This window comes from Hemicordylus capensis, chromosome 2 (genome assembly GCF_027244095.1).
Source record: "Hemicordylus capensis ecotype Gifberg chromosome 2, rHemCap1.1.pri, whole genome shotgun sequence".
NCBI lineage: Eukaryota > Metazoa > Chordata > Lepidosauria > Squamata > Cordylidae > Hemicordylus > Hemicordylus capensis.
This window is the reverse complement of record NC_069658.1, coordinates 188,301,242-188,315,670: the sequence shown is the minus strand read 5'-3', so window position 1 is coordinate 188,315,670 and position 14,429 is coordinate 188,301,242. Positions and strand designations below refer to the sequence as shown.

Here is a 14,429-nt window from a genome sequence, read left to right as displayed (position 1 = left end):
GCGGCAGTTTTTTACCACTGCGCCACCAGGGGCTTTTACCACTGCACCACCAGGGGCTCAGTACACATAAGCGAGTGCAAGAGCAGATTGGTTCAAAGTTCAAAAACAAACAAATGAGTTCAAAAAGCACAACACATCTGAGTCTGAAGACTGGTCTTTGTGAAAAGAAATGTGTGAGAAGACAATGCAAAGTTCAAATAGGCAATGGAGTTAAAAAGAACATGTAATGCAATATAAACCAAAATGTAATGAGAAAAAAAGAAAACCAATATGTGAAGAATACTTTATTATCCTCATTATTTTACTTTATCTGTTTCAGAAGCACCTAATGTTGACTAGGCACTCTACAAATCAAGAAAGCAAGTCCTTGCCCACAGTTTATAATTTACACATGTCACAAGGAGACAGGGGATGGGAAAGGAAGAATATATATTTAGCATATTTATATCCTGCCCGTAACTTGAGTCTCTGGGCAGCTCACAATAAATACAAATTACAACAAAATAAAAAGGATAAAATCACAATAATTTAAAATTTAAACAATGTTTAAAACTATCAAAACAGTATCTAATTAAAGGTCTAGGTGAACAAATGTGTATTGACTGACTTTTAAAAAGTTATCAGAGATGAGGAGGCTCTTCTTTCAGCAGGGAGCACATTCCAGAGCCTCCGGGCAGCAATAGAGAAAGCCCATCCTTGAGCAGCTACCAGATGAGCCAGTGGCAACTGCAGATGAACCTCCCCTGATGATCTCAACGGGTAGTGGGGTTCATAGTGAAGAAGACATTCACAATACCCAGGGCTTAAGCTGTTTAGGAGTTTATAGGTTATAACCAGCATCTTGTATTTTGCCCGGAAACATATTGGCAGCCAGTGTAGTTCTTTTACTATAGGAGTAATATGGGCTCTCTGAGATGACCCAGAGACCAACCTGGCTGCCGCATTCTGGACCAACTGCAGTTACATACAAAGGCAACCCACATAGAGCACATTACAGTAGTCAAGTCTGGAGGTGACCAGCATATGTAGCACTGTTCTGAGGTCATTTATCTCAAGAAATGGACGCAGATGGCATATCAGCCAAAGCTGATAGAAAGCACCTCTGGCCACTGCTGCATCCTGGGAGAAGTGTGGATCCAGAAGCACCCCCAGATTGCATCCCTGGTCCTTCTGGGGAAGTGTGACGCCATCCAGAACAGGCAGATCAAAATAATCTTCCAAGTTCCGACCATGAACAATAAGTATCTCTATCTTATCTGGATTCAGTCTCAGTTTGTTATCCCTCATCCAGCCCATTACTGCCTCCAAGCAGGCATTTAGGGAGGTTATGCCTTCTCCCGATGATGTTGAAATTGCGAAATAGATTTGGGTGTCATCAGCATACTGATAATACCCTGCACCAAATATCCTGATGATCTCTCCCAGCGTTTTCATGCAGATGTTAAACAACATCTGGAGACAATATGGCTCACTGAGGGACACCATACAAAAGTTCAGATTTTGAAGAACAACAGTCTCCAAGGGACACCATCTGGAATCTGCCCAAGAGGTAGGAGCAGAACCACTGCAAAGCAATGCCTCCCATCCCCTATCCCCTCAGATGCTTCAGAAGTATACTATGATCAATAGTATGGAAGACCACCGAGAGATCCAAAAGGACCAACAGAGTCACACTTCCACTGTCAATTCCTAATTGGAGATCATCCATTAGGCCAACCAGGGCAGTCTCTACCCCATAGCCCACCCGAAAGCCATTCTGATATGGGTCTAGATCAGGCCTGCTCAATTTCGGCCCTCTTGCAGATGTTGGCCTACAACTCCCATAATCCCCAGCTATTAGCCACTATGGTTGGGGATTGTGGGAGCTGTAGTCCAAAAACAGCTGGGGGGAGGGCTAAGTTGAGCAGGCCTGGTCTAGGTAATCAGTTTCCTCCAAGACAGACTGGAGCTGGGAGGCCACCACCCTCTCAATTACCTTGCCCAACCATGGAAGGTTGGAGACAGGCCTATAGTTACTTAACTCTGAGGGGTCCAATGTAGGCTTCTTCAAAAGAGGTCTAATAATTGCCTCCTTAAGGCAAGGAGGCATCCTGCCCTTCCTCAGAGAAACATTTATGATTTCCACCAGGCCTTCTACAGCAACCTCCCTGCCAGATAGTATAAGCCATGTCAGACAAGGGTCATGAGAACAGGTGGTAGGCTGCACCATTCCAAGCAGCTTGTAATACATCCTCAGGAGTTACAAACTGGAACTGATCCAGACTGACCACATTAGAGGAGTCACTGGATACCTCCTCATCATACACTGCTGTAATTGTGGGGTTTGAATCCAAGTCAGCTCCAATACGAGAGATTGTATCTACAAAGATAAAATTAAATATGTCACAGCAGGTAATAGATGGTTCCAAATTCTGATTCAAGGGAGGAGGGGCACTTACTAGCCCTCTCACAACCCTGAACAACTCCACCAGATGTGAACTTGGAGACGCAATACGGGCAGAAAAGAATAATTTCTTTGCCGCCCTTATTTCCTGAGCATAGATCTTCAAATGCGCTCTATGTTGCAATCTGTTGGATGTGAACTGAGTCTTTCTCCATTTGCACTCGTCATCTACCTCGCTGCTTCAGCCCCCGTAGTTCTTCCATATGCCAAGGGGCCAATTTTGAAGTGGGCTGGAGAGGACGCTTGGGAGTGATCCCATCTACTGTTCTGGTGAGTGTGCTGTTCCAGTTTTCCACCAGGGCATCAACAGGATCACCGGCAGAGCCAACACTAAATCCCTCCAAAGCTCCTTGAAATCCTAAGGGATACAATAACCTTCTCAGGTGGACCATCCTAATAGGCCCCTCAACCCTTTGAAGGTGGGGCGTGATTGTGAGTCCCACCTTAACCAGATGGTTGTCTGTCCATGACAATGGAGAAATCACAGGGTTTGAACCCCACCCACGGAATACCACCCCGATCAGACTGAAAGACCAGATCGAGTATGCCATCAGCAACATGCATTGGTCCCAAGACTACTTGGGATAGGCCCATAGTTGTCATGACCGATATGAATTCCTGAGCCGCCCCGGACAAATTGGTCCCGAAGTGGATATTGAAGTCCCCCACCACCATAAGCCTGGGGGACTCCAACACCAAGCCATTTTTGGAACTGTGGTATATAAATAATAATAAATAAATAAAAAGCCAGAGACCAAGTCCATCAGCTCAGTTAGGGACTCTGTTGGGCAGCCAGGTCCCAGTCTATCCCTCATCCCCAAACTTAAGTACACACATTTGATATGGTCAGACACTTTGACAGGGATCTTAGTAAGGGCCATTCTACCACCCTGCCCACATCCCCTCACCTGTTCCTCAACAGAGAATACTGGAGGGAGAAACTGGGACCAGACTGGGACATCAGTCTCCCCCAACCAAGTCTCTGTGATACATACCAGGTCGGCCCCTTCATCCTGAATCAAATCATGGATGGTTTCTGATTTATTCTGGACTGACCTGGCATTACAAAGGAGCAAGTTGAGGCTCTGTGGGTGAGCACTGCTCCCCAAGGTCAAAGAGCTGGCAGGACAGCTGGAAGGGAAACAGCGATTACATTTCTGATTTCCTTTCCCTTGTCACAGCGTGCTGACCTGCCAACTAGTTCTTCTGTTCCCCACAACCACTGGAATAGCTGCCTCATAGTCAGTGGATATACCCACTATATCCCCATCTCCAGGAAAACCATGATACATTATAAAACACTCTCACCCAGGACTTAAAACAGATGCCAAACTATTAAATGCCCACCCATGTGCAAATTCTTGGGCCAGGAAGCCTGGCCCTCCTCGCCCTCATCCCCCAAAGTGGTTTCCCCAAAGGGGTGATCCCTTTTGGTGTCACCCCTTTGGTGGTGACCCCACCAGTGGTGGACCCGCTGCTCTGGTAGCAACCCTAAATAGCCCAGAGCAGCTGATTTGGGGCAGATGGAGTTCAGGGAAACTGCCGAGTCACCTCCTGGATCCCAGTCCTGCACAAACTCCCCACAGCCAGACAACAAAAGGCAGGGGGCAGGAGCAGACAGACAGGCACACCATCTATCACCCTGGGATTTGCTTGGGAAGCCAATGTTCCTCTTCCTTTCCTGCAGGGCTTCTGTGGGGCTGTCACTGGCAGCAACCCTAAATAGCCCAGGGCAGCTGGCTGTGAGCTGATGGCATTCAGGAAAATTGCTGAGTCAAGGCAGTTGAGTCCTGCACAGACTCATTCCTGGGCCCCAATCCTGCACAGACTCCTCAGAGCTCCACAGCCAGTCCCTTGGGGCAGACATCAAACAGCAGGGGACAGGAGCAGACAAACAGGCACACAGGATTTCATCCTGGGGTCTGCCTGGGAAGCCGATTTCCTCTCCTGCAGGGGGAATGAGGTCACTGGCGGCAACAAATATAAATAAAACTTGTGGAGAGACAGCTGCCTATTTCTCCTAACCTTTTTACCACTGCCACCAAGTGGACTTTTTGTATGGCCGGGTCCACTACAACAGCTCCTCCCTTCACCTTTACCAAAAATTACAAAAAAATTCTCAGTAGAGTGGAAAGGCATATAGGCATGGGGTGAAGACAAATCAACAAGCTTCTGATCTTTATATAACAAGAATGCTTACTTTTTAAAAAATCAGTTCAATTAAAACATTTACAGCAAAAATACAAACTCAAAACAGTTACCAACAGAGCATATCAGGGGAAATAAAAGGCTCGAAAAACACATCCACTGCCTTGCTCTACACTGTACCTTCTTTTCTCTCAGCATCTGGCTTGCTGGGCAGTCTCCTGTCCTGGTCACAGCACAGGTCTGGGGCTCAATCCAGCCTGGCTCTTCTTCAGTTTCAGTTCTGATTGCAGCCACAGCACTGAATCTCTCAGCCTCTGCTGGCAATTCTTCAGCTCTGGTCCACTGATGGCATCTTCAGAGAGATTCTCTTTCTCTCTCTGCCTAGGGATGTGTGAACCAGCTCAACCTCGAGCTGGTTCAATGCTGGCCTGGCCCCAGTTCAGCCGAAAGTCAAGCCGAACCCCCCACCCACCAGCTGGCTCAGGGCCAGTTCGAGGGTTCAAACCGGGCTGTTTCAAAACTGGGGGAAGGGCCTCCTGTGGCCATGGCAGTGCTCCCCAGAGATGGCGAGTCCTTAAAAAAATGTTTTTTAACTTTCAGACCCCCAAACGGTCTCAAATTTGAGCCAAGCCAGGGGGAGGGGGGATTGCGGGGCACACAAAACCAAACATGCCCAGTTCTGTTCTAGTTTGGTTTGGACTCAAACCGAACCAGGCAAACCAGTTTTGTGCATGTGCCCATCTTTGCCCACTGACTTTCTCCAGGATTCTTCTCCAGGACTCTCTTGCTGCTCAGTCTCGACTGCCGACTCTTTCAATATATACACTTTTCTGGTCCGACAGTTTTTCAACCCAACCAATCAGAACAAGTAAAAATTCCCTCCATTTTTCAAAATCATTCCCCGCTCCAAAAATCAAATGTCAAACTGCTAACCCAAATGTGAAACTACAGAAAAACAAGTATGAACTTTTGAGCCTGCATAGAGACAAGCCAGCATTCTGTACACAGAAATCCTATTTACAATAAGGAAGTTTTAGGAATATAATGTAATACAATTCATTTATCAGGACTTATTTACAAACTAAGAGGTCTAGGCTTCGTTCCTCCACTAAACTATTTTTAAGTGTCAGTAAAATAGATGGAATTGCTTGCTGGCTAGTGGACAGAATACTGTCAGGAAGGAGACCAAAGAGACACATTTAAAATAGCAGGAAATACCCTTAAAAGGCAGTAAGGCAGTTAACATGATTGCTAATTAGATAGAGCAAGTGTCCTACTCAGCTTTGGGAGTTGTGCACACTCCCGGTTTTCAACCATGTGCTAGAAAAAAAGTAGGGAGGAAGAGTGGGGAGAGATCATATGCAAAAGAGGGACTTTTCTCCTACCTTGTTAAAATGCTAGGTACAATTGCTAGGTAGGATGGTGCTGTCCTACCCAGCAACTCTCTCACAGACAATCACTCTCCCCTCCTTTTAAGCTAGCACACATTTGAAAATCGGGCGTGCACAAGGCTGGGTAGAATGCTTGTCCTATCCTCTTAATAATCGTGTGAAGTGCTTTAGTAAATTGTCATTTATTTATGTTATGTTTTTGCCACCAAGGGGTGAGGCATTTGGATCATTGAGATGAGGAGATTTTACCGGTTCTGGATGGGGTTGCACTCCCCTTGAAGGAGCAAGTACGCAGCTTGGGGGTACTACTGGACCCGACTCTGCTTTTGGAAGCTCAGGTGGAGGCGGTGGCCAGGGGTGCCTTTACACGGCTTTGGCTAGTGCGCCAGCTGCATCCCTTTCTCGAGAAGGCACAAGAAATTGGCCACAATTACCCATGCCTTAGTCACGTCATGGCTGGATTACTGTAACATGCTCTACATGGGGCTGCCTTGAAGAATATCCAGAAACTGCAGCTAGTGCAAAATGCAGCAGCTAGGGTATTATCTGGAGCTGCCCGATGGGAGCACATCACACCCATTCTGAAAGAGTTGCACTGGCTGCCAGTTCGTTTCCGGGTTCAATTCAAGGTGCTGGTTTTGACCCTTAAAGCCCTTAACAGTTTGGGCCCGGGGTATCTGAGGGACTGCCTGCTCCCAAGGGTTGCTGCCCGCTCGACAAGGTCATCTGAGGGGGCTCTGCTCCCTCTGCTCCCGGGTGCCGACAATGAGGGAGGATCGGCTGTCGTGCACTCGAGACAGGGCCTTCTCTGTTGCTGCTGGAGAGGAGAGCTGGTCTTGTGGTAGCAAGCATGACTTGTCCCCATAGCTAAGCAGGGTCTGCCCTGGTTGCATATGAATGGGAGACCTGATGTGTGAGCAGTGCAAGATATTCCCCTCAGGGGATGAAGCCGCTCTGGGAAGAGCAGAAGGTTTCAAGTTCCCTTCCTGGCTTCTCCAAGACAGGGCTGAGAGAGATTCCTGCCTGCAACCTTGGAGAAGCCACTGCCAGTCTGTGAAGACAATACTGAGCTAGATAGACCAATGGTCTGACTCAGTAAATGGCAGTTTCCTATGTTTCCTATGCCCCCAGGCTCTGGAATGCTCTCCCAGTGGCCATTTGCTCCTCAGGCTCCATCACAGTTTTTAGAAAGCTTGTTAAATCTTGGCTTTTTATCCAGGCTTTTACATGATTGTTTTTATTGCTGCTTCTATGTGTTTTTACTTGTGTATAGTTTTTATCCTTGTATTTTATAGGTTTTTAATTTGGTTTGTTTTTATATTTTTAGCTTAATATTTTATTGTCATTTTATTGTATTTTTTTAACTTTTGTAAACTGCCTTGAGATTGTTTTTAATGAAAGGCGGTATATAAATTCAACAATAAATAAATATAAATATAAATCTGCCTCAGTCACCAATATTATTTGGGGCTGTCCCTGCCTAAGGAAAAGGATGGGCATAACTGAGTGAGTGAAGTAGAGAGCCGTGTTTCGCTTGCTTGTTTGAAAAATTTCTACCCTGCCTAACAGCCTCATAGGGTAGCCTACAAAAGTGACAATCACACAATAAAATACAACTAAAATACTTTATGAAACACACAAAACTACCAAACAAAACAAACAAAGACAGACAATAGTAGCTATTAATAGTCATCAGATTGTGAAATAGTTCAATTAAAGGCTTCATGGAAAAGGAGGATTTTCATAGACACCTTTAAAAATGCCAAAGAATGGACCTGCTCAACACGTAAAAGGCGTCTTCAGCTGGGAGCTTCCGCTCCGGCGTCTTTGGCTGGAGTCTGCCAGGTGTTGTTCTCTAAGGCACTGTGGGCCAAGCAGTCACTGGGCCTCAACAGCTGGAGGGAGGGGAGGTGGGTTACAGCAGGTGGGCAAAAACAATATAAACAACCACCCCCCCAAAAAAAACCCAAAAAGGGAAACAGAGGGTGCCTGACAGGCTGGGCACTACACAACAGCTTACCAAAAAAAAAAAAAAAAAGATTTACAAACACCGCCTTGAGATTATTTTAATGAAAGGTGGCATAAAAATGTAACAATCAATCAATCAATCAATCAATCAATCATTCATTCACCAGGCAGCACACAAACAGCAGCAGCAGGGCTGCAAAATAAATTAAAAATTTAAAAAGTACAGCACCCAGTTATTAGAGCCACTGGAGGTTTGCTACAAGCAATGAAGGGTGGGGGACCACACAAGGAATACAATTCCAAGCAGCACTCAGTTAAAGCCACTGGCGGCTGCTGATACAATTTTTAAAGGAAAAAATGGGTGTGGGGAATCAACACAGCACCCCAGTTATTAAAGCCACTGGGGGCTGGCTGCAAGCAATGAGAGAGAGAGAGAGAGAGAGAGAGAGAGAGTCATACAGGCGGGAAAATTCCAATCAGCCAGCACCCAGTTCAAGCCCCTGGGGCTGCTGTTAAAAAAAGAAGAAGAAAATAAAAGCAGTTTTTGGCAATTGAAATGAAAAGGATTTTTTAAAAAACAAAACCAGAGAGAGTAAAAAATGCCTAGTCTCTCTCTCTCTCTCTCTCTCTCTCTCCACTCACTGGGCCAGGCCAGGCCAGGCAGGCAGGCAGGCTGGCCGGCCCAGACCACCACCACCACCACCAGTCTCTGCTCTCCACTCAGTGCTGCTGCAGTCTCTCTTTGATCTTTCTCTCCTGAGGCACAAAAGACTCTCTGTCTCTCTGTCTCCAAGCAGCCCGTTAAATACATTTTGAAAATTCTTACTTTGGCCTCCGCACTTCCTGCTCCCTCCCCACCTCCAGCCAATGAGGGCACAGTTGCCCATGCCAACACTTGATCTAAATGACAACAAGCCAACCAAGAAGTAAGGAGATCTCAAGCCAATTGTAAGCCAGTGCTAGAAAATCAACCAGCAAGGGAAAAACACGGAGACAAAATGGCGCCCACTACTCAAATCATTCAAATAGATTCAAACGTGAATTGGGGATGATTTGATTTGACCTCAAATCAGTTCCTTCACTTTAGGGATGATTTGATTTGAACTTGAACCTCTTGAATCATCCCGATTCAAGCTCAAATTTACTTGTGTCTAATCAAATTGCACAGCTCTAATCAGAAGATGTGGTAGAATTTCTTTTAAAAACTAACAAAAAATTAAATTTTCTTTGAGCATATTCCAGTGTAAAAGTAATGCTTTCCGCTAATTTAAGTAGCAGGGCAAGGACGGGAGAAAGAAAGGAAAAGATTGAGAGAAAGAGGAGGGAGTAGAAGGAAGATGGTGCGAGACAGAAGATGGTGTGAGACTGGTTTGAGGCAACCAAAGCTGGTGCGAAACTATTGCAGGCCCCCAGAGGTGCATCAGGATCAAATCTGGCACACAACCCAATTGAGTTTGACACCCTTATCCTAAATGGTCTAGGTCCAGAATACGTTAAAGGTTGTCTTCTTCCATAGAAAACTACCACACCTTAAGATCTTCCTCAGAGGTCTTGCTCCATATCCATGCACCATCTATGATACATTGGGGGGTTAATCAAAGGGCTTTCTCAGCAGTGGCACCAAATATATGGAACTTCCTTTTCAGGGGCTTAACTCCGCTTCCTCCCTGTTGACATTTCAGCACCAAGCAAAGGTGCTTTTATTTTCATGAACATTTGAGGGTTTTTGAAATAACCATCTGTTCAAGAATTCTACTGCTTCTGCTAGTTTTCTTCAGCTTAATGGGGGATACTTTTTTTAAAAAGCTGTTTTAATATGTTTCTGCCTGGTTTTGTGAGAACAGTTTTACTGCATACTGTGGATTTTAAGATAGATGCTTTGGGAATTTTAATCTAAAGCTGAGATATAATTTTTTTAAATTAATAGATAAAGAAACCTGTCTCATCTGCCTTGTGGACAGATGCGAGATGGGATCCATGCAAGGTGCACATGGCTGCCATATAGCTGGGTGGAATCAGGTGCACTCCATGGATTAACTCAAGATCCAGAATGACCCTTCCTCTGACTGAGACATTTTGTTCAACTATCCCAAAGCCATTTGACACTTACAAGGTAGAAAGAAACCATTCTCCTTTGCTCTGTTGAGCCATCCACTTTCTAATGAGAGGCAGTGCCTTTCGAAATGTAGGGGTAGTGGTGGTGAGGTGTGCACATTAACCAACCAATCTCTACTACTGAGAAAAGACTCTTTTCCTCAAAAGATGTCTAAGGGCTCCTTTTACATCTTTATTCCTGAGGCTGTAGATGTAGGGGTTGGACATTGGGGTAATGACAGTGTACATGACAGCAAAAACAGCCCCTCGCTGGGCTGAGTAACTGGATGCAGGTTGGAAGTAGACACCAATGATGGCCCCATAGAGGAGCACCACCATGGTGAGATGGGAGCCACAAGTAGAGAAAGCTTTGCGACGACCTGAAGAAGAGAACTTAATCACAGCTGCCACAATGCGGGCATAGGTGACAATGATGAAAACAAAAGGCCCAAGAATGATGAGTCCACCCTCAAAGAAGATGGCTGTTTCATTGATGCTAGTGTCTGAACAGGACAACTGTAGCAATGGCTCATGATCACAGAAGAAGTGGGACAGGTGGTTGTTCCCCTGGTAACTGAGACGTAAGAGGAGGCCAGAATGAAGCATGGAGTGGAGAGTGGAAACGATCCAGCAGCCAGCCACCAAGTTTCCACAAACCTTCTGGTTCATCACTGCAACATAGTGGAGTGGATTACAAATGGCCACATAGCGATCCAGGGCCATGACGCTTACCATGAGAAGGTCGGTGACACCAAACACATAGAAAAAGAAGAACTGAGCCATACAGGAATAGAAAGGGATGGTTTTGGAAGAAGAAATGAGGTGAGCCAGCATCTGGGGCACTGTGACTGAGATGAAGCCCATGTCCACCACAGACAGGCTACGTAGCAGAAAGTACATAGGAGTCTGGAGTCGGGAATCCAGTGTGATGAGAACGATCATCATGGTGTTGCCCAGAAGTCCTGCCAAATACATCAGAAGAAAGATGAGGAAGAAGAGAGGCTGGTGCTCCGGCTGAGTGGAGAGACCCAGAAGGACAAACTCAACAATGTCTGTGCCATTCTCACAGTCCATGGCACCTGCAGAGAGAATCACAGCATGATGAAGTTCAAAGGAACCTAATCATTAGGAGATTTTGTGCTATCCAGTGGTGGCCGGTAAGGGCGATGTGGCGGGGTGGGGGTGGGGCAGCCAGAAGTATGCTTAAAAAGTCATAATCTGCGATAGGGCTGCACCTGAAAGCTGCCGCAAGTAGTGGCACCCCCACCCCAGCATCCCACATGGCAGCTGCCTTGGCTCCAGCACTCACCTGGCCTCCATGCATGCCGGGTCAGCATTTGCCTGGTCAGCAAAGGGTTGCTGACCATGCAAATGGCCTCTGCTCATGCACAGAGGGCAGGTGAGTGCTGCAGATGCGGCAGCTGCCACGTGGGATGCCAGGTGGGGCACCACCGCTTGCAGCGGCTTGTAGGTGCTAGTGGAATCAAAGGTAATGGCAAGTAAAGTAGCTCTCACCCCACCCCCACCCCAGCACTGCCCTCAGTGGTCACTACTGGTGTTATCGATATGCTGATGACACCCAGATCTATTTCTCCATATCAACTTCATCAGGAGATGGCTTGACCTCTCTAAATGCTTGCCTGGAATTGGTAATGAGCTGGATGATGGAGAACAAACTGAAGTTGAATCCAAACAAGACAGAGGTATTTGTTGTGGGAGGCCAGAACTTAGGAAGTGGTTTAGATCTGTCTGACCTGGATGGGGTTACACTCCCCCTGAAAGATCAGGTTCGTAACCTGGGAGTACTTCTGGACCCAAATCTCTCCCTGATAGCTTAGGTTGAGCCAGTGGCCAGGAATGCTTTTTATTAGTTTCGACTGATACACCAGCTATGTCTAGGGGTGTGCACAGAACCATTCCAGGCAGTTTGGACTGAATTCAAAATGAACATGAACTGAACCACCTGGTCCACGTACTGGTTCTAACAAACCAACCAGTGGTACGGTTCATGCCCAGAATCAGGGTTGAACCAGGTCAAACCAGTTCTAACCCAGTTCTCGTGCTTGCAATGGGGAATCCACTAAGGATGGAGGGCCAAAGAAAGAGCAGGGATCATGGTGGCAGCCCAGGTTGGCTCCATCCACCAGTCTCCATTGCCCTGCTAGGTCTCCTCACGAGGAGGATGGCCTGAGCAGAAGAACACACTGAGGGCCGTCCATGTAGGTTGGACGGGAAGCCCCAGGTCAGCCGTTCTCCTCATGAGGAGACTCGGTGGGGCATCGGAGGCCAGCAGTGGGGATGTCTCGGAGGTGAGGGAGCTGTGGGGGAGGGGAAGAGATTGAGAGAGAGGGTGGGGAGGTCTGTGGGAGAGGGGTAGGAGGCTGTGGCAGGGGGTGAGGAGAACAACTAGCGTGCGGCAAAGGGTGAGCTGGGAGCTGGACAGGAAAGCAAACGCAGCCCCTCTTTGCATGTGGGGCTGCTGACAATGGAGCATAGCAGACCAGCGGCAGGGAGAAGGGAGAGGAAGGACGGAAGAGGGGAAGAGAGAGAAGAAGGGTGGGGAGGAGGTCTCTGGGATGAGAGGGCTGTGGTGGAAAGCAAGGGGAGCAAAGAAGTACTAGCGCACAGTAGGAGTGTGCATGGAACCGGCTAGCCTGGTTTGGTTCAAGTGCAAATTGTACTCGAACCTAACCGGGCCAGTTTGGTCCAGCCCCCATCGAACCCCCCGCCTGGTCCGTTTCAGTCTGGGGGGGGTTCATGGGTTTAAAAAAATAGTACCTCCTAGGCCCTTTGGGGGGGCTCCCTAAAGGCCACAGGGGGGTCCACAAAGGTCCCCCCTCCCCCCACTGGCCTCGTTTATCACCACCATGGCCCATAAGTTAATCCTTTTTGGCCTTTTGGGGCCTCTGTTATTTGGCATGGCCAATTTTAAAAAATGGCCACCGTGCATGCTCAAAAGATGGGCCATGCCAGGCCTTGCAGAGGCCATTTGAGCATGTGTGGCAGCAGGCAAAATGGCCACCACACCAAATAATAGAGGCCTGAATGGGCCCAAAAGGATGATTTTACGGGCTGCGGCGGTGATAAATGAGGGGGGGAACCTTTGCAGACACACACACACACACACACACACACACACACACGCAGCCTTTAGGAAGCCCCCCAAAGGGGCTAGGAGATACTAAAAATTGTTTTAAATCTTTTTTTAAAAAATTATCGTGAACTGGTCCCAGGGTTCGGTTCTGGTCCGGACAGGATGCTCTGTGCAGGTTCAGCTAGTATTATTTTATATAACAAAATTGCTAGTGATGCTATATTATTTTGCACAAAATGCAGTGGAGTAGAGACAAGAGACAAATGCTGCAGCTGCACCAGAGCCACCACTGCCCTACCACTGCCCAGGGACCGCCAGCTGCCCTCCCTGTCCCCAGCACTGGGTGCTCCTCTAGCCACCAAGCAGGCATGGCTATATGCGAAAACAGGCCCCCTCCGCAAGGCACTTCAGCCAGTGCTCGGCAGGGCCGTCCCTAGTGGGGTGTGGGGCTAGAGGCGAATCAGCATGTGCAGGGCTTCCTTAACTTTTCATATCATTGCAGGATCATATTGATTGATGACGTACAATGTAAATAGTGTGAGGGAGGTTTTTGGACATGTCCAACTAGCTTGGACATAGAGTGCATTGCTAAAGAAATAAAAATAAAAATAAAAGCACAACACATACTTCACAGTTCTCACTCAGACCTTCTGGGTTGCAAACCAACTTCAGCATAGTGCATATACCTATAATATAATATAATATAATATAATATAATATAATATAATATAATAGTTTATTCCAAATGTTTTTTTAATTTTCTGCCATGAAACAAGCCACTTATAGGACTTTTTTGATGATGGAAGGAGCCAGCCTGCTCTGCCCACACACACACACACACACACACACGCACGGTCAGTTGCGCTGCATGAAGAAATATAAACTACTGGGACTGGGAGAGAGAGCAGGGCTGGCTGCAGTGTGCCCAGAGTGGGGCCTCTGCCAGCACGGGGCTGGGGGCGGTCGCCCTGACGGCCTTGGTTCCCAGCTTGGCTGGGAGTGCTTTTCCCTGCTTTGAAAGGCAGAGAGATGTGTTCCCAGCCAGGCTGGAGGGAACCCAGCGTTGGCTGAAGCTTCTCACAAACGGGCAGGGTCGGCTTTTTCTAGGAAGCAACAGATGCATTGCATCGGGGCGCCACCTACTGGGCTGGGAAGGTACTGCTGCCAATGGAACTTGAAGAAAAGCAACAACAGTCTCAGTGTCCTGTGCCACTGTTTCCCCCCCTCCCCCGCTTCACACAACACGCTCTGTGGGAGCTCTGACCCTCTCCTTTGTGTCCCCAGCACCTGC

At 47.3% G+C, this 14,429-nt stretch overlaps 1 protein-coding gene across 2 annotated transcripts in view; it reads right to left on the bottom strand.

The window, feature by feature from the left end:
* LOC128347364 (olfactory receptor 1B1-like) overlaps positions 1 to 11,118 on the bottom strand; it is a 29,608-nt gene extending 18,490 nt beyond the window's left edge. The window contains exons 1-2 of one of the 2 annotated variants that reach the window (XM_053301870.1): positions 10,620 to 11,118; positions 8,352 to 8,361 (exon numbers count right to left, since the gene is read on the bottom strand). In XM_053301870.1, the coding sequence (XP_053157845.1) occupies positions 8,352 to 8,361; positions 10,620 to 11,118 (509 nt within the window). Of the gene's footprint in view, positions 1 to 8,351; positions 8,362 to 10,182 lie in introns of those variants that run through there. The other variant, XM_053301871.1, reaches the window with a different exon arrangement.
* Between the last annotated feature and the right edge of the window lie 3,311 nt (positions 11,119 to 14,429).